Source organism: Catharus ustulatus (assembly GCF_009819885.2).
Source record: "Catharus ustulatus isolate bCatUst1 chromosome Z unlocalized genomic scaffold, bCatUst1.pri.v2 scaffold_29_arrow_ctg1, whole genome shotgun sequence".
NCBI classification, from domain to species: domain Eukaryota; kingdom Metazoa; phylum Chordata; class Aves; order Passeriformes; family Turdidae; genus Catharus; species Catharus ustulatus.
The window spans coordinates 7,578,585-7,599,934 of NW_024879446.1; the positions used below are offsets into that span (position 1 = coordinate 7,578,585).

Here is a 21,350-nt window from a genome sequence, read left to right on the forward strand (position 1 = left end):
GCTCATTTTTTGATAAACAAAGTTGATCAGCAGAGAAATTTCCTGACAGTTCTTTCAACTTTGCCTTTGTGAATCTTTGAGGAGAGCTTCTTTTAGATCCTTTGGATCTGTGACATTCAGGAACCTGGGTGTCAATGAGGAAGCTTCCTGATGCTATGCAGAAGATTTACTGTACCATGTAGAGATACATTACTTCCTGAGTACTATACCTGAAGCAAGCTGTCTGCATGGCCTGATTATCTGTGTTTCTGTATGAATTAAGATGTACTATTTCAGAGACTGAAAGTAATAGAGACATTTTTATCATGCATATGAGCCAAAAGAGTAAATGCTCTGAATATTTTCTGTCTCCTTTCAAAGCCCTTCTGGTTATCATTGCATCATGCATTCTGTCTGAACTTACTGTGAGGGAAGTACAGGTGAGGCACACTTGAGTAGCTTATCAGGACAGACTGCTTGTGATCAGGTCGAGAAGATATGTGTTGGTTACAGTTTTATGATTAAGTTTTTACTTTGTTTTTCTTTCATTGAATGAACCACAAATCACCTTTTAAGAATCTGTAGGATTCCCTGTCTGTTCACAGTGCTGGATACTTGTGAGCTAGGTTTGAAGTTGTTTTCCTGTTATTTAGAATTATGTTCTCTGCTAATGCTCTGTCATGGCACACTATTAGCAGAAAGATTGCAAATACTTTTTGTTGAATGTTAGTATTTTATTCTTGCACAGTATTGATCCATAAACACTTTAAGTCTATTGTGAAATCACTGTTGAAAGACTAAGGAACAAATTAAGAAACTGTGCTTACAGAAGCCATCATTATATGACAGGCAATTTAGTTCGAGGTAACTGGTGCAGCAAAGAGTATAATTCATCATATCAGCAAGTATCTTTACAAATTTTATTAGTCTGACAAATGTTATACAGACCATCAAGGTCATTTCTTAGTGTAAGATGGGATATTGTTTTCATATTCTAACAGCAACAATAGTGGTTTGCATAAACTGTATGTCAAGTTACCTTAGGTTCTTGCAGTGCAGCGAGACAAAATTTGCAGTGAGCTGAAAAGTGAGACCTTTTCCTATTTGTGTAGGGCTCATTATCAGTCTAAGAGTTCTAGCTTTGTGGAAAATAGCTCTTTTAGTGACAGTCACCTTCAAGTATTAAAGTTTCCTGTCTTTTTCTGTGAAATTACTTTACCCCACTAAAACACATTCTGTGGGCCTTGGGTTAAGTGTTTTTGCACAGGATATTTACTGGATGTGTTTCTTACAAGAAAATTACCACCATAGTTCATAACACTTGATAGAAAAGTGCATCCCTTAGATGAGATCTCATGAAATAAAAAACTTCATTTGAAAACGTAAGAAGTTTTTTAATATAGATGCAATTCTGATTTTTTTTAATAGAAATTTGTCAGTATATACAAGGATATAGAAGGTTTTTTCCTTCAAAAAGCATTTTTTTTCTTACCTCACTCCCTTGGAAACCATGACTCAATAAGCTTTTGATATTATATGTGTTATTATACCAATTTTTTTATTTCCCCATTTTTATTTTTGAAAAAAATTAGCATATATATCATATGCATATAGTCGCTCTGCTGGATGAGAGTCCCAGCCTGGTGGGTACAGTTGGTTTTGTAGGGGTTTTGTGTGATTTGGTTTGGTTTGTTTGTTTAGTTTACTTCTGCTTTTATGTTTGACCCTAGTCTACTTTCTCATTGAATTTCTAATTGTGATCTAGAGGAATATTTGACAGTTCAAGTCATTAAGAAGACTGAAGTAAAGGCATTAAGTAAAGTCAAAACCATTAAGCAAATTTGCTGCAACCATGAGTATAATTATGTTTTTCTTGTTAAACTTTGACTTTCCTGCAGTATATGTCACTTAGCTAGTTATTCTAAGTAGTGTAAGGAATATAGGGAAACATACAGAAGAGACACCCATTGTTTCAGGAAGTCTCATAACTTCCATACCTAATCTCCGGATTTAGAACTGCTTATATTTGTTTTGATCCAATAAATAGATTTCTTATACTTTTAATACTAGGAAGTTTAATTGCTGTGAAATTTGTAACATTTGAATTACAAATCTTTGTTACAAGTCCTTCCACTCAAGAGTTGTAGTTATAATTATGCTTAAGTAATAGTTTTTCCTTATGTTGTCACCTCCTAGGGTATCTCAGGTGGGAGATCAGATCATTCATAAACACTGCTCTCATTTGCTTAAATTCCATTATTTTGGTACCCCTTTTCTATGTTTGACTCAACAATGAGTGAATAGAATTGCAAAGAGCTTTTACATATTTTTTTGCTGAATGCATTGTGGAATTGTGTTCCTTCTTTCTTCTAGAAGACTTTACCTGGTATGTTATAGGGCATTTATTTGTGTTGATTATACTCCCAGCTTCACCAGTAAAGTTCATTGTCTTCTGCTTTTTGGGGATTGCATGTCCTTCTTGATAAAACTCTGTAATACCTGTTTCAAGACTGTTACACAAAATCTGTTTGTAACTGTTTAGCTCAACTAACAGCTGAACTATTCTCCTCCTAGTCTAGTTCTTTGCTATCTTCATTATTTTACTTTTCTGCCCTTAAATTCCTGTATTGATTTCAACTTTCCTCAGTTTAGTAATTTTTTGTTGATATTCAATGAAAACCATTAGTCACATAAATAGTTGATGCTGTATCTTCTTCATGCATGAAACCCCTCCAAAAAGTTGTAGAAATTACAGATACTAAGTAGACCTACTTTAGATAAATGTGTGCTTCAGGTTTTTCATTTGCTTCTACATCCTTTTTCTTTCCTTAAAATGTATTCCAATAATTATTGGGATAATTTATACTAAGGAGGTCAGGAGAAGAGGGATTGAATTAATGAGAGACAAACACTGACCCTGCAAGTCTCATTTCAAGGTAATGAGACAAAGACAACTAAGGATCTAACTAGCCAAGGATAAAGGAGCAAGGTAGGAGGTGAATATTATCGTTGCGTAGGTGGTCATTCTGTTTGTTTCTGAAGAGAGAGGCTGCCAAGGAGAGGCTAAAGAAGTCTGAGGCTTTATTGTTATTCTGCTCATTCTGTAGAGGATATGAGGATGAGATAGTGTGTTGGGGATGGAGAAAGACAAAAAACAAAAAAAGTTTCTAATACCTTTCCAGATATTACATTAGGAATAGGAATAACATGTTTTTTCTTCTGTTTGTACTTGCATGTAGGGAGAACTTCATTCTTGCAGTCTCTGTCTCTCTCCTCTCTCCCCCAAGAAAAAGAAAATAAAAATTGCTGATGCAGTATAACTGGAAGTAATGTAACAGTGTACTTGGGCTCTATTAACAATGATTTGAGAGCCGACCTAATTGATTGCTTTGCCAGAAGCTGGAAATGTTGAGGACGCATTGATTATGCAGAACATTGGATATTGTATATTTTTTGCTGTTTCAAAAATTGCAGCTGATTTGTGAAGGAATTCATTGGAAGGTTTAGGAGGCAGGCAATGGTTTGTGTGTTTTTCAATAATGACTCATCTTCCCTTATTGATTTATAGAGCTTCCTTTTCACCTCTGGCATAAAAATTTTCTTTCCCGGTTGTAATTGTAATATTTTACCATTTAAAGAAGGGTGAGGTGAAGGGTGTTACATTGGGAAAAATTAGAATGATCTGGAAATAAAAATGGTTTCTTTTTTATAATCTTGTCAACAATGTCAACTCAAAAAATTTACTTAATATGTCTGGGGTCTACATATCTATTCACAATTGAGTTTATTTGTTTAATGTGGGGTTGTTTTAGGGTGTTTTTTTTTTTTTTTTTTTTTTAAATTTGAATTTCTTAATCCAAAATTATAGTTTGTGATAATACTGTGTGCTATTTTTTTTCTGGGTTAGAGTGAAAATCACTGTATCTGGCAAGTAGCTGTGTTTGGTTTTGTGCTGCGGACAGTATTGATAACACAAAGATGTTTTTGTTACAGCTGGGCAGAGCCAAGCCCTTTTCTGCTTCTTACCCCACCAATGAAAAGGTTGAGGGTACACAAGGAGTTGGGGGAATACAGCTGGGCTGGGTGACCCCGGCTGACCAAAGGGAAGTTCCAGGCCATATGGCATCATGCCCATCAAGAACTCAGATGGGTAAAGGTGGTTGGCCAGACTGCCAGTGTTTGAGGACTTGCTGGCTTAGTTGTGAGTGACTGGTTTGGGTTTCTTTGCAAAATTTGTTTTTCTTAGTTTTCATTTTATCTTTTCTTTTTATTTTTAAAACTAAACTTTCTTTACTTAGCTCACAAGTTTCTCACTTTAACCGTTCTGATTCTGTCCCCTGTCCCACAACGTGAAGGATTCAGTGAGTGGCTGTGTGATGTTCTGCTGCCTACTGTGATTTTAAACCAGACACAGTGACATGTTGAAGGTGTTTCATAATTTTTCTTCTTTTTACCCACTTCCTTGCTACTTGCTTTTTGGGTTGGTTTGGTTTTATTTCCTTGCCTTTTCCATGGTGACCTAGAGATTTGTAGCAGTTGTGATCTTTGCTTTCTGAATGTGCTAAGCTCTGGGAAGAGCAAACAGGTGTTCATTTTTCTTAAATTTAAATTGATGAACTTCAGCATCCTCTTGTGCTGGTTCTGCTATTATCACACAGGAGGCAGGGCTTCACACAAGCCTGGCAGCCACTGGGTTCTGCGCTGGGGTTAATCAGGATTGTAACCTGCTTCCAATCGTAATTTACGCAGCAGTTCCTCTTAGATTTCTCATTAGCATGGTGCTGTTCCGAAATGCATGTATGCACTGATAGAATGATCTAATCTGAACAGGTATGCCTTTGAACAACATGTAAGGATAAAAAAAGCCACATCTAACTCATGTTCATATTCCTATCGTTATTACCTAGTTGTTTTTGTCTCAACCATGATTACCTGAGCCAGGTTATGCCTGGATATGATGGCAGAGAGCAATGTGCTGCAATTTTAGTTTCTGTATCTTTGTACGCATGTTGAAGCTGTAGATTGTCACTCCTTTGTTTTCTTCTATGTCAGGGAGGGCCCTTATGAGATGATTTGTCTTCCTAGTTTAGTCTTTGGCCTTGATATTGTAAAATTGTTTAATCCAGATGAAAAAAAGGCAAATGGATATTATTGATATATTTAAATGCCTCCCTGAATTTGTTCTTATTGCTGTGTATTCTCAGTTTTTGTTTTTGCTGTCTGCATCCAGGCAGCATCTTCAGACTTAACTCTAATAGATCAAAACTAGCATTGCAAATTATGCCAACTAGGTATTCTAATGGATGTGTGATTTTCTTGCCAAATAAGAACTTTTTTGGATGCCCATTCAGAAAAGAAAAAAATCAAGATTACTTTAAATATTATGAGATCAAATAAAATACAACAAAAAGATTCCTCTACTTCTGTGTTCTGACAATCTACTTGCTAAAAGGTCTTTTAAAAACTGCAACTCTCAGAAATGTTTGTTAGGAATTCTTTGAGTAGATCATCTGTAACCATCTATAAATACCCTTTTTTAATGCCTTTTGGAAGTAATTGATTTTTCTTGCTATTGTAGTTAGGACAAAGCAAAAATCATACTTTTTCATTTAGTTTGGCCATTTTTGTTGATGTTTTTTAATGCAAGAATTAAAAAAAAAAAATACGATAATTTCTATCTTAACAGTTTAAATTTTTGTCATTAGATGTAGTAGTGTATCATTTGCAGTTAAACAAAGGTGTACAAGAACTGTGCAGATATTCCACTTGGTTTGCCTTTCTCTGGGCTAGAGATGTTTACTTGCTAGAAATCTATAAATAAAATTTCCTCTGAAGTATATGCAAAGATGTGTACATGTATCTATGCTATATCAATTTTTTTTTTTAACCAAAGTGTGTTTTGGATCTGAATCTTTGCTACATGCATATTAAAGTTCCATTTTAGCAGGTTTATGGGTTTTTTTCTTTATTGTTGCTGTGTTTGGAGGTAGCTCCTACCAGTTACTACTGATATCAAACTGTGATTCTAATGAAGTAGTCAATCACAGTAGTGAATGTGGAAGATTACCATTTTAATGACTAATTTTCCTGCAACTTTTCATTGTTGGTTGATCCCATTCATGTAATAATTTTCACAGGATGTAACATGTTTACTTCCGACCATAAAATTTCTACAGAACTCTGTACCAATTGGTACATGTAGGGGCAAGACTCGAAAGCCACTGTGAAGGGAATCTTGATATCCAGCCTGTTCCAACAGTGCGTGCGCTGAGTAGCCTGAATGTCCACTGACTGTAGTGCTGATTTGATCAGAAAGCATGGAAACAACTGTATTTCATACAAGGGTGAACCGGAGAACTACAGTAATTTCACGACTATAAGGCACACCCTTTTGACTAAAATTTTGGTCCGAACCCGGAAGTGCGCCTTATAGTCAGGTGTGCCTTATATAATGTACAAAGATGCGAAATTTGCAAACCTGGAAGTGCGAGCTGCAAGACAAGTTGGGAGCCGCGGCTACCAGGTGGAGGGATGCCGGGACGTGGCGTGGCTGCTGGCTGGGGGGACGCGGTGCAACTGCCGGCCAGGGAGAAGCGGCGGGAAGTGGCACAGCCACTGACCGTGGGGAAGCGGCAACAAGCGGCGCAGCTGCCGACCACGGGGAAGCGGCGAGAAGTGCTGCCGCTGCTGACCGGGGGAAAGCCGGGATGCAGCGCGGCCGCACGGTGGGAACTGGGAGCCGTGAGCTGTGCCAGCCGGCACCGGGACGAGCAGGAGTACCACGGCCTGCTGCACGGGGAGGGTGCCTGGGGCTGCATTTAAGGGCTACACTGATCTTTGAAAAATGTTTACAAATTGAGCACCTGCCTGTAATTTGTTGCTTGCCGCGCAGCTCCTTGCTGCAAAAAAAAAGTGCACCTAATAGTCCGGTGCGTCTTATCTACAAAGCTGCGAAATTTACTTTATAATCCGGTGCACCTTGTGGTCGTGAAATTACTGTATATTAAATCACATCCTGTTTCTATACATGTTTTCATCAGATCTGATGCATTTCAATTTTTTAACGAATTCATGCCTAAAGCTGTTTCTTGCATAAGATTGATAGGATATGTTGGTATCCTACTTGATCTGACTAATATAACAGAGGTTTATTCTAAATTAAATTTTCTGGTAATGCATGCATTACCAGTAGAAAAATTGTGAAGAGAAAACTTCTTCATATTGTTCCTTATTATCAAGTATTCCTGTTTAGTGTGACCTCTGTTTAGTGATGATCATATGCAAATAAAATCGAAACCATTTCCACTTCCGTGCAGTATTTCTCTTTTTCACTGATTGTACACTGATTATGCTTCTCAACGGCATCTGTAATTGTGGTTCTTTTGAAAGGTGTTTTAAAAAGTCCCCTCCAGTTAGGATTTGAACTCCGACTTTGTCTGTTTTGTATGCTAGAAGAGCAGGGAATATTACATATTTTTCATTAATGACAGTTGAAGACTGGAACTGCATGGGGAGGGAGGAAGCCAACACCGGTCCCGACCCCAGCGCGGGGGGAACGAGGAGCCGCCGGCCACGGGGGGAGCGAAGAGCCGCAGAGTGCCACCGGCTGCGGAGGGAGTGAAGCACCGCGGGCCGCGGGAAAGCGGTGGAGCGCCGAGCTGAGCGAGGGAACGGCATGGCGGCTCCGCAGAGCCACAAGGGGGAACAGCATGACGGCACAACGGAACCGTGAGGGGGAGCAGCATGGCAGGAGCACCGAACCGAGCGAGGGAACGGCATGGTGGTTCCGTGGAACCGCGACAGGGAACAGCATCGCGGCAGCACGGAGCTGCAAGGGGGAAGCGGCCCCGCGGCTGCACCGAGCCGCACCTGCTGGCACCAGGGACGGGAGGGAGTGCCAGGGCCCACTGCACGGGGAGGGTGGCTGGGGCTGCTTTTGAAAGCCTACGCCGATCTGTGAAAAATGTTTCCAAATTGTGCACCTACCAGTAAACTCCACGATTGCGGGTTTCCGTTACTAATTCGTTACTTTGTTGCGCGCGGCACAGATCTTCGCGGCAAAAGAAAAGTGCGCCTTATAGTCCGGTGTGCCTTATGGTCGTGAAATTACTGTAGGGTGTGTTGATAGTCTCATTTAAAACAAATACATGTAAACTGTACTTAATAAAATTGTGAGATGATAAGAATCAGAGATAATTGTATTGAGAATTTAGATTTGTTTTCTAACTCAGATATTTAAACCAATTTTAAGACGGTTGTCAACAGTTATTTAGTATTTCAAACTAAAGATGTTCCCAGGATGTTGTTCTCTTTAGTACTAGGTAACTTGCAGGATAAAATAGACCAAAAAGGAAGGACAAGTCATCTTTTGATGACTCATGTCAGCGATAACAAAAAGATACTCTGTACCACAGAAACAGAGAGAATACTTTGTCTGGTTTTTAACAGAGGTGCTTAGAGTTTTGTATCTAAAAGTCATGTTGGAGTAATTAGGAAGGATTTCTACAGGCTTTCACTATTATGAAGATAAAACAGGAACGCTGTCTTTATAAAAACCAGGGAGAAACTTTGCAAATCCACATGCATTCTAGAAGAATTCCAAAATTATAATTCCCCCTGAGTATTGAATTGAGTATACTGCAAAATTTTAAGATTATTTTCACACTGTAAGGTATTTTAAATTAGTTGGTGTTACCATGATGTTGGTGGTCAGACCAGCTGCTAAATATAATGTAAAATGCTCCTTTTAACTCTTCAGTCCTAACACTCTAGTCTATCTTTTCCTCTTGTATATGGTTAGATTAGTGGTACTAATTCCTGGAGTGAACATAAGAGTGAGGGCAAGTATAGCAATTCTATCCTGTGACTCTTCTGCTCCACTCAAATGTGAGGCTGGGGTAGTGAATTGTTACAAAATACCTCAGAACAAGTAAATATTCTTATGACGTCTGAGGTAACAGGTGTGCACAGGACATCTAAAACTAAAGTTAGTCTTAAAATACTTAAAAAGAATTTTTGATTCTAACTTGTTTGTGAAAAGTCACTTATGCTGATGAATTAATTAATCCATTTCAGTTAATAATGGAACATGTTTTGCAGCCATTAGTAAGCAGCAATATTGTATTTTGTGAAAGACTGTACATTTGTTTTGTAAAAAGATTTTTTTTTTAATGAAAAGTACCTACTCAAAGTTATAAACTGAGAAAATACTGAATATCTAACTGAATCTTTAAAAGTATATTCTTCTACCATTAGTATTGCCTTGTGTAGTGAATACTTTGCTTCATGACTGACTCTGTATTTACATGACAACAAGTTTTTAATCTAGCAGAATTTATTCTTCTGAGGAATATTTTCATATTTTTGCAACTTTTATTTATGTATATTACGTGAAAAAATATGTATATTAAGATCTGCTTACTGACAGTGTAGTGCACCTGTTTAAGTAAGAAAACATGTTATTCGTTCTGTGCCAGTTGCTTTTTATATTCCTATATCTTTTTTCAGTTTATTCTGTTTTAGCTTCTGTAGGTGTTCATTAATTATAAGACTTTTTAGTTGGAATTTGAGTGGCTTTTATTGTTGTACCTCTTTCTTTTTGAATTATCATCTCTGCTTTTTCCCTTTTGCACTTTCATTTATTGAATAGAATGTCAAATAGAATAATACTTACAAAATTTAATTCAGAGTAGGCAAAATATTGAATTTCTGTAAAACAATGCAGAACTGGAATTTGTATGTAATGGGCTGCAATACATAGAAAGAAAATTATTAAATCATATCTCACTTATCATAGATCTTTTTGATGGGAGCAAAATCTGTGCCATTAGTTCCAGACCAGCATATTTCCCATTCACAATGCTTTAGTGCATAACTTATAAATCTGTCCTCATCATCTTATATTACTTTTTCAAAGCAAGACTAACATGAAGCAAGACAGGATGAATGAAAGTCAATGAAGGTCGACTAGACAATCCAATTACTAGAGATTCTTGGAAGAACAGTACTGTGATCTATTATAGAATTGTGTGTGAATTTCTGTCTTTGTTGACAAGGGTAAATTCTGTAGTATATTTTTTATAGTAGTCTAGTTTTAGATTATTCTAGTCTAACCTGTTTGTATAATACATCAGAATGTTAGTTGTTAAAAAATTGGTTGGTTCACAGAAGCCATATTTATAATAGACATTTTATGTACCTCTTCTGTCTCTTAAGTAGTGAAAATTTAACATATGGTTACATATTGCATAACAAAGAGGCACAGGGTTAAGTTGCATAGTCATTGAATATATATCACTGCTAATTTTCCATGCTTTTTTTTTCATCACTCAATTTTCTTTCATTCTGCAGAATAGACCATCTCTTGTGAGTGTAAAACACTTCATGCAGTAGAAGAGGTTTCTATTTCTGGCCCCTGCCTCTAATAGAAATAGGACCCAGGTTGCATGTTGGAACCAAACACAAAAGTTTGTCTGTATAGAAACCATCTGTGCTGGACAGTGCAGATGATGAATAAGAAGAAAGCCTTGTTAAGCAGAATAGATGCTTCCAAGACTGGAAGCATCTTCCAAGTCTTGGAAACGTCTTTGTACTTCAACTTCATTGCTTCTGTATCACAGAATCACAGAATGAGTTAGGTTGGAAAAACTGCTGGGGTCACTAAGTCCAAGCTTTTACCAAACATTTTGTTGATGAGCACTGAGTGCCGTGTCCATTCTTCCCTTAAACACCTTCAGGGATGGGAACTCCACTTGCTCCCTGGGCACCCTTGTCTGATCACCTTTTCAGGTAAGGCTGAACTTTACCTACTTTTTTTCTCCTTGATACAAATACATCGAATGGAAGAAAGAAAAACACTACCACTAACAACAAAATAACAATAACAAAAACTCAAGGGAAGAAACGAAAACCCAACCAAAAAAACCCCATTATGGTTTTGACCCATATATAAATGAGGACAGATAGGATTTAGTTATTTGTTATTGTAACTGAAGACTAGGTGATTTTACCTGACTATCATTTTACACATACAGTAATTTCACGACCATAAGGTACACCGGACTATAAGGCACACCCCCCAGAAACCGGCACATTTCGCAACTTTGTAGATCAGATAAGGCGCACTGGACTATAAGGCGCACTTTTTTTTTTTTTTGCAGTGAGGAGCTGCGCGGCGCGCAAAAAAGTAATGAATTACTGGCAGGTGCTCAATTTGCAAACATTTTTCAAAGATCGGTGTAGCCTTTAAATGCAGCCCCAGGCGCCCTCCCCATGCAACGTACTCTGGCACTCCCACCTGTCCCTGGCGCCGGCTCCCACCACGTGACTGCGCTGCGTCCCGGCTTCCCTGCAGCCAGCGGCGGTGCTTCCCGTTGCTTCCCCGCGACCACGCCACTTCTCTCCACATCCCCGGGGCTGTACCACTTGTTGCTGCTTTTTGGCGGCCGCGGGGGCTCCGCCGGCGCTGCGATTTGGCAGCTGCAATGGGCTTCCCCGCCGCCACTTCTCAGCTGCCGCAGGGGCTCAACCGGCGCCGTGATTTGGCGGCCACAAGGGGCTTCCCCGCCATCGCTTCTCGGCTGCTGCAGGGGTTCAGCCGGCGCCGCGATTTGGCGGCCGCAAGGGGCATCTCCACTGCTGCTTCTCGGCGGCCGCAAGGAGCTCGGCCGGCGCCGCGATTTGGCGGCTGCAGGGGCTTGACCACTGCTGCAATTTGGCGGCTGCGGGGGCTCGGCCGGTGCCATGATTAAGCGGCTACAAGGGGCTTCCCTGCCGCCGCTTCTCACCGACCGCAGGGGCTCGACCGGTGCCGCGATTCAGCGGCTGCAGGGGCTCGGCTGCTACCGCGATTTGGCGGCCGCGGGGTCTCCGCCGTCGCCGTGATTTGGCGGCTGCGGGGGCTCGACCACCGCCGTGATTTGGCGACCGCAGGGGCTCCGCTGGCACCGTGGTTCAGCAGCTGAAGGGGCTGTGCCAGCACCGCAATTCGGCGGCCGCAGGGGCTTGGCCAGTGCTGCGATTTGACGGCTGCAGGGACTCCTCTGGCGCCGCGATTTGGCGGCCGCAGGGTCTCCACCGGCGCTGCGATTTGGCGGCTGTGGGGGCTCTACCGGCGCCGTGATTTGGCGGCCGCAAGGGGCTCTGCCGGCGCCGCTTCTCGGTGGCCACAAGGGGCTCCGCCGGTGCCACAATTCGGCGGCCGCAGGGGCTCGGCTGCTGCCACGATTTGGCAGCTGCGGGGTCTCCGCCGTTGCCGCGATTTGGCGGCCACAGCAGCTCGGCCGGCACCGCCTTTTGGGGGCCGCAGGGGCTTCGCCACCGCTGCTCCGATGCCGCTGCCAGCCGGGCTCTGCTCGGGGCTGTTGCGGGCTCGCACTTCTTGTTCCCTCTGCGCCCGGGCCAGAGCCGCCCGCTTCTCGTTCCCCCCGCGCCCGTGGTGGCGCCACCCGGCTTCTTGTTCCGTCTGGGCCAGGACCGGCGTTGGCTCCCTCCCTCCCCTCATGGTTCCTGCCGGCTGTGGCCGCCCACTCCGCCCCCACCTCGCGACTCAGCGCTCCCGCAGCACCGCCCCCCCATTGCGGCCTGCACTTACGGTTTGGCGAATTTCGCAATTTTGTCCATCAGATAAGGCGCACCGGACTATAAGGTGCACTTCCTGTTTCGGGGAAAAAATTTAGTCACAAGGGTGTGCCTTATAGTTGTGAAATCAGTGTAAATTTTAAATACATTGCAAATTGCTACATGTTCTTGTTTTCCCCAAACCCTGTAAAAAAAATCCCAGAAAAGCATAATATAAATTTTACCTTTTAATCTTTTAGCAGATGTTTAGATTACAGGTATTTTGATCTCATATTTCCGTGCACAGTCTCGTATATTCATCTTAGGAGAAGCCATTCTAGTGAAATTACAAGTGCGTATGTATGTAAATATAGCAATACGTATACATATATTCCTTCCCAGCTAATACAATCATATTAAAAGTATTTAACCAAACAGAATATCATTTTATTACAGGCTGTCAGAATGGGAAGCCTGATATTAAAAAGTCAATTGTTGTAAATGGCATAGGGTCTGGAAAAGAAGTAATGAATTCTTAGATACTGGTGTAACAATGCTGAGAGGAAAGGTACAGCGTTGATTGAGACAATTTTTACAGTGTTTCCCAATTAAAGTGGAAGTAATCTTCTGTAGATAGTCAGGTTTTGTTGTCTGACAGCAAAAGACAGAAACACTTCTTTTTCTGTTTATTAGTCAAGATAAGAACAAATAGTCTAAATTGTTATTTGCAGTAGCAAAATATGTGTCTAAATTACCACAGTAATTGTAAGGCATAATCAGGTTATGTCACCCTCTTTTTGGCTGGAAAATCATGATGCTTGCCTGGCATACAGGAGTAGTGAAGAATCTTTTTCTGATTAAAAAGATGCTGCATATCTAAGTAGCACTGAAAAGGTTCACTGCTAATCTGTAAACTGTTTCATGTAAATAATCATAATCTGCTGTTATTAATTGTTATTTAAACTATTTTTTCCACTGGCTTTTTTAGAATAGAGAAAATGCTATAATATGGAAAGAATATATTTTAAGACATAGTAATTTTGTTATTTGCATTCAAAATGTCATTTTTCAAAGTCTTCATGCACCTAAATGTTAGTTGTAAGTAAGAAATTGTTTGTAGATTGAAGTTTTAAGCTCTGTAATGAATTTGTGATATTGGGCATTTATACTATTGATTTTTCATTACTACATTTTCTTGATAGGTAGGGCAAACTGGTTGCAACAGTGAATTACACTTAAATCTTCTGTAGGGAGGGTAGACTGAGATTGTGATAGAGTCCTTCTCTAAGATCAACAGCTGAATCAGAAGTTTTAATTTATTTTCTTCAGGAGATAAACATCTTTTTTTCAGCCCTGATTTGGTGCTGATAGCATCATAAATACTACAAATTTCTAAACCTTTGACTTGTGATAGTATTTGTCACAGGTTTTTGGTAATCAGTATCTCAAAAAAAGTAATCGTTGTTTCGACTGTCCTTAGCTGAGAGGGATCTGCAAAAATAAAAATCTAAGACTGTGTCAGATCAAATCACAGAAAAAATTCCTTACTAGAGTGGCTGGCTTTTGTTCAAGCAGGCAGACCTGACATATGGGTCTCTGCTATCCAATTTGTGATTGATCTGTTCGGCTGACCCTTTTTCCTTTCCTTTTGACCTGTTTTTAGTTTAACCGGGTTCTAAATACACAATACTAAAATACTTGCCTTTTATTTGGCAGATGTGCAGTAATAACAATCTCTGCTCGCTGAGAAATTGTTGCTTTGAGAAAACTACACTAGGTCTATAACAATTCTCAGTAACTCCAAAGAAGTACAGCTTTTATGAGGTAGTGGGCCTATAAGCTTGTATCTCTGGGTTATCTTTTCAAAAGTTGCTCTGCCAGAGTCCTCCTCAAGGTCACCATGTGCTGCCAGGGTGGACGAACATGACATGTTGGGCAAGTTGGAGCTCTGGGTTTTGGTCATCCACAACACAGCAGGAATAGTATTCCTATATGAATTCACTGGGTCTCAGCTGTGCACTAGATATTCCAAAACTTGTTTTGCTTTTCAGTTCTGTGGTAACAGGAAGATATCCATAGAAATTCGGAATGTTCTCAGCATTCAGGAGTTAGGATTCCAGACATAGTGGGACTGCACAGTTCCTAAGCAGTGTAGCTGGAAAATACAGGCTTTTCCCCACAGTCAGTAGTTTTAAACAAAAAATGTTTTTTCATTACTGGCATTTGCACTGGGAATATATACAGTAATTTCACAATTATAAGCTGCACTGACTATGAGCCGTACCTCCAGATGTTGACAACTTTTCGTTCTTTGTCTATATATAAGCCACACCTGATTATAAGCTGCACGTTACAATACAGAGTGTGATAAAAGGTATCTATTCTATTACCATCTGTTGAGGGTGGGGGCTGTGATCCTTATCTCAACGGCAGATATTCTGCTAATGGGCCATCCATTGAAACCTGGCGGGGCATTATTCTTTATCTTTTCACAACCCATCCTTCCTCCAGTGAGTCATTTTCTGCTAATGGCCCATTGAGTCCCACTGTGTGATTGATAAAATTACTTCATCCCATTGGAAGTTGCTCCAGCCAGGGGGAAGAGCCCAACATTTCTTACCAAGATAAAAGCAGAGGTTTTGGAACACTAAGGGAGCCCCTTTCTCCACTGGACTCCAGAGGAAAACTGCAACCATCATTTAATGGGACTGCTACCAACACCCTGCCTGACAGGGTGTCAGGTTGTACTTTGGCTTTGTCAGGGTTTGGAGTTTATTTCTTTGTAGTACTGTATTTCTATTTTAATTTCCCTAGTAAAGAACTGTTTTTCCTAATTCCCATATTTTTGCCTGAAAGCCCCTTGATTTCAAAATTACAATAATTTGGAGGGAGGGGGTTTACATTTTCCATTTCAAAGAGAAGCTCCTGCCTTTCTTAGCAGACACCTGTCCTCCAAACTAAAACAGCAACTTTTCGTTCTTTGTCCACATATATAAGCTGCACCTGATTATAAGCCGCACTTTGGGTTTGGACCAAAATTTTAGTCAAAATGGTGCAGCTTATAATTGTGAAATTACTGTACTTCTCATAGAAAAATAAAAACAACCCAACCAAAACAAACCGTACTTGTTTCAAGGAAGGTGTGTGTTGTAAGTGTACCTATCTCACTATTACATTCTTCACAAAGTTCCTGTTGATAATTTGGTTTATTTACAAAGCAATGCATTTATAGAATAGATTGTGTTTTGTAGTTATTATTTTTTACTAGACAAACTTAATTATAAATGAAAAATAGTTGTATAAATAAACAAATCTCAATAATAAACTAGATAACATCTCCATTTGGCTGATAACTGACACAGTGGTATATTGCCATGAGATTACCTAGTCTTATATGAGAAACAGATGTAATATTACTTTTAAGTTGGACTGTTCAATTGCTGTGTTTTAGTTAAAAGAAATACAAGACTAGGCATAAAAATTTAAGATAGCACACAATTGAAATTCTTTGCAGAGTTAATGATGGGTATAGCATGAGTCTACAGCTTGGCGATAACGAATTAGTATTTTCACTTTTGTGTATAATTAATGAAAATAGTGGGTACAGTTGTCTCTTGACAATTTATTTGCACATAAACAGGGTGACAGTAAGATCTGAATTTGTGATTGTCTTCTCTTACTGTGTGTTTCTTTTTTCTCTGCCTTTTGCCAAAAATACTTTTTCTTCCTGGTTTTCATGTATATATGCCCATGCGTATCTATGCAAACCGTGCATACCCAATGTTTTCTCTGAAACTCTTAAAATAAACAGTAGTAGTGGTAATAATAATACTAAAAGTCTACATAAACTGCTTACCAATGTTAGTGGAAATTTCTTAAGCTGTGTTAGGTATGTGCCTAATATCACCTATTCAACTGTTACCTCTTTATCTTTTCTGTAGGTGACAGATCAGTCAGTGAAAGCTTTTGCTGAACATTGCCCTGAGCTGCAGTATGTTGGTTTCATGGGCTGCTCTGTTACTTCAAAAGGAGTCATTCACCTTACCAATGTAAGTATCATAACTACTTTCTGGTGGTCAGTAGTGTACTGGACTATAACCATGTCGTAGGAATCAGCCAGGATAAGATTATGTGTATGATTTATAGAACTGGCATGGACAGAAACATGTTTAAGTGAGTGAACTTTACATCATTTAGATTTCACTGTATAAAACCACTGTAACAAAAATATATTTGTGGGATTATACATTTTCTCACAAACAATATGATATTCAGGTTAAAACTGATTAAAATGCATAATTGCAGCTGATTCCATCACAAACATAACAAAATTCCGTATTAAAATGCCAAATTCTACTTGCCAGAGGTTTAGACAGACCCCCTGTGTACTTATAGTTTGACTATATTCATCTTGTTTTATACAGATAGTGTGGCAGATACATTTTCTTTCTTTCCTTTTTTCTTTTGCATAAGAGGAGTGATGTGTGGGAAAGCTATCTTGAGTGAAGCTGCAGAAAGTAATTAAAGTGTTCAATAAAATTGATGACTTGGATGAGGTGCACTAACACCATCTAATTAAAATTTGTAACTGAAAGCAAATCCAGGGAACATGCAAACATGAAAATGGTTAAAAGTAGGAAGTAGAGAGCATATTTAATGAAAATGGAGTGTGCCTGATGAAGGCAAAAGTTTTTTGATGCAACTGTAAAGGTCTCCTATTGTTATACAGAACTGTTCAACATATCTGTAAATTTCATCATTTTTGAGTTGCTTAGCTGAACCTACAGAAGAATTAAAAACATCTTGGAACACACGCAAAAAGAAATAAGCCAGGGAAATCAATTTGTATGGTAAAGTCAGGACCTCACAGAATGCTGTTTCAAAAGAACTGTGTGTTAATAGGATGAGTAAAAGGTGTGCATATCTGTTGGAGAAAGAAATGATACAATTATTTTCATATCCGATGAAAATAAAGGTTTATGTACACAACGTAAGTATAGGACGTACACAATTAAAAAATTTAACATAGACCAAGTAGTCCAAGGCTTTGTGTGAAATTTCCACAATGATCACTTTTCAGCTACATGTTTTGGTTACTGCATTAATCTGACTTACATTTATTGAGTGTTTAATAGATGTTAGATGTCTTACAGTTCAACAAAATGACTTCATAATCACATTTATTAGATTGAAGAAGGGTCAAGATCTTGACTTTTTATTCATATATTTTTAATTTTCACATGTTTAATAACGATAAATTATTAGAAATCCTGGTTTACTTGGAACAACCCAGCAGAAAATAGCTGAGAGGCTGCTTAGACTCTTAATATGTAATCACTTTGTGAGTAATTGGTGCATGTTGGGATTTGGGATTTAGGTGTTTCAGTTTTCTTCCCTCAATCTGTATCTGTACAACTTCTGTAGGGTGTGAATACTGCAAAGACAGTGATATGATAACACTGAAGGTTAGGGACTGCTTAACCTGGAGAAAGCTTAAGGGAGACTTTACTGCAACCTTTCAGTACTTAGAGGGGGTTTATAAGAAAAATAGGGACAGGCATTTTAGATAGACCTGTAGCAAGTAGTAACGTTATTTGCTGCATTTGTCTTTCCCAGAATTCATCTGTTACTGACATAACTTTTTGTTGTAACCATCGTGCACTTCTGTGGTTGATTTTGTGTGGAGTACTTAACTGGTGGTTTATAAGTGTTTACTAGTAATTCCATTCTAGTGTTCTAGAGAATGTGGAAATCTGCTCTTTTGCTCTCTGTGACCTGTGAGTGTGTCCCTCCAGGCTGTGCAGAGCTAGTTGCCTTCTGTCCTGCTTCCTGTGTGCAAACTGGAGATAACAGCAGTGGCCTCAGTTGTGAAATTGCTTTAGGGCTGATGGATGTATAAATATTGAGTGGTTTATTATTACTGTATTTCCCCCCTGGTAATGTTAGCTCTCTTTAAAAATACTGGCACTTGAAAAATTCTAAATTATAGTGCTCCTACATTGCAGAGCTTTTTTAATAGCTAATTGTGGGGTATGGAATAGAAAGTGTTGTATACTTAAGGAAAAGAAGAAACATTCCGGCTTTATTATCACTATTTTTCTATGGAACAGAATGACAGTCAAAAAAAGATTGTTTTTTGAGCAAGACCGTGTCATCACACTGGTACCTTTTTTCCTTGAAGTTATTATAAACTGAAAAAAATATGGATAAAACAAATAATGACTTTTGGCTAAGATGATAGGCATTTCATGTGCAGAAGAAAGAGAAAAAAGGAGGGTGTTTACATGCAATTCACAGTTAGACTCAGTTGAAACCAGTTGTTTATTCTGATGACCTGAATGTTTCATTTTTCTTTAGAGTTTTAGTGTGTGAAACATTGTCACAAAAGAAGTGACTGACCTCCTCCATGACATCAGAGTATTTAGTGCAACACTTACCAACATTGTTTCTATGGAGGAGGGAGGAACCTGTTTAGTGTAGTAGTTCATCTTCTGTTTTCACCTCAATCTCCATGTACTGTTTTATCTTTCTTTCTAACTTTTTTTATTATTTAGTTAGCTTTCCATGTGTGATTTTTTCCCCCTTGTTTGCACTCTTTCTCCCCTCCACATATCTTTGTTTATCCCTGGTCATTTTTCACTTTGCTTCTCCTGTAAGAGTGAAGATCAACACAAATGTGAAAAGTGCCTGTGTACATTAGTGACTGTGTTGAAGACAGACCAAGCAGAAGGGTAACTTCTGTTCATTAACTAGATGGGAATAAGAAACTTTGTATTCTTTCTAGTGAGGTAGTGATTTTTTGATGTTGCATCTTTGACCTCAAGACCAGTGGCATTTTCCTCCCCTGTTGTGGTAATTCCTTCTCAGCAATGTAATTGTTGCACTTCTAATAGAATTGTGACAGCTGGCATCAGCAAACCTTGGCATCTAGATATAATTTTATTACTACGCCACTTCCTTGGCTTCTTCCTTTGGTTTCTTCTATATATCTATATCTATATCTATATCTATATCTATATCTATATCTATATCTATATCTATATCTATATCTATATCTATATCTATATCTATTCTGTGTCTGTATCTATATCTATATCTATGCAAGGGGAGTTACTTTGAAGCAGTATAAAACTATGCTTCTACACTGTGTACTTCCGACAGACTGTCTGATAATATTTGTTATTGATATTTAATTATATGTGAATACTTGTACAGAACCTTGACAGAAAAAAAATTCTGACTCAAAAAAAGATTCTGCTAATCATCAATGCATGAAGACAGTTCGTCTGAGAAGTACTTTCGGAATAATGTGATCTTCACTTTTTCTTTATCTCATAATAGTTACTCATGACCAATCCAGCTTAGTGATACCTGTGTCTGAGTTGGTGGTCAGTATGAAATCAATCAAAATTCAGATTGATGGAGCAAATTCTTAGGGTTCATTCAGTGTAGACATCATCAGCATGACAGATATATAATGATAATCTACACATGACAGGACTGATTTTGCAAAGCCTTTCTAATCTGGGTTAACGTATGGTTTCTTTCTAGTAAATGATTTGTTTTGACACAATTTTCTGCTTTATGCTCTTACTATGGTAGTATTTTAGCATACCTTCTGATCTTAAAATCATTAAACTTCCTGACTGAGGGCATGATTGCTGTTCTTTGACTAAGTACAGAGAAAACAGTATTTTAATCAATTTTGTATAATGGACCGGATTTCCTAAGATAGAATATGATTTATTTCGATCCGTTTGCCTTTAGTACTGTGTCCTTTTAAATATTAGTCTTCCAATCACAGGAAAAAGGTATTAAGTGAGGTTTTTTGAATACAGTGATTCTGAGACATTCTTCATGACTGCTGGCTTGAAACATTAATTGACATGGTGCTAAGTGAATGTTTTTGCTTCTTGTCAAACTCAATCTGATGATTTTGTTGAATTAAGTCAACTGTGTCCCTCTTAAGAGATGCTTGTTGCCATTCGGAAGAATCTGATGATTGTACCCAAATGTCATTACTTTCAATGAAGTAAAAAACATTGCAGAGAAGACTGCATGGTTGAAATGGTTGGCTCTGTGAAACTTCCACTTCCCTTCTACTCCCCCAAAAATTCATTGGAAGTACTTGACAGTAAATAGCATGAAGATGTAAACTATGAATCAGCAAAAATGTAATTCTACAGCAACTTTTAAAGTTTATAAACTGGAAATGAGTAGCAGAGTATACTATATGTGCAGTTGATATGTGTATGCAGATCCCTGTTCTGGAGGTGATTAAATATTTGTGCTTACACCTCTGTTTTTGATTGTGTGTTTGTTACTTAAACAATGGGACCTTAATATTTTGCAGTACCTGAGAACTGAAATGAAACTTATTAACATGCAAAACATTTAATCAGTTTATGAGAAAATAGACCCCTTGGTGGCTATTCAATTATTTTGCAATTCTTTAGACTATGTATGATTACTGTTCTAGGATCATGGTATAGCTCAATTGTGTAGTTCATATATGGCAGCTCTTCAGCAAAAATTTATGCATGTGACTTTTATAAAAATAGTTCTAGTTTATAAAAATAGTAGATTCTATTGACATTGCAATAAAAAGAATCTGGTTTAGAGTTTTTGTCATGTTGCTGTTTTTCATTTCCTGCGATCATACATTTGCTTTGGGCGACTTAAGTCAGAGAGCAGTTTATTCTCTGAAGGCATGTATACATAGAGAGTGTCAAGAAAATTAAGCTTAATTAGCAAAAGATGTGAGTTTAAAGCTCATTAAGTCCTTATAAGCACTTTCCTTCAGAAATAATTTG

General features: G+C 38.7%; 1 protein-coding gene across 1 annotated transcript in view; it reads left to right on the forward strand.

The window, feature by feature from the left end:
• Positions 1 to 21,350, forward strand: part of FBXL17 (F-box and leucine rich repeat protein 17) — a 313,938-nt gene that overhangs the window by 70,906 nt on the left and 221,682 nt on the right. The window contains exon 5 of the mRNA XM_033086616.1: positions 16,479 to 16,586. Within this exon, the coding sequence (XP_032942507.1) occupies positions 16,479 to 16,586 (108 nt within the window). The remainder of the gene's footprint in view (positions 1 to 16,478; positions 16,587 to 21,350) is intronic.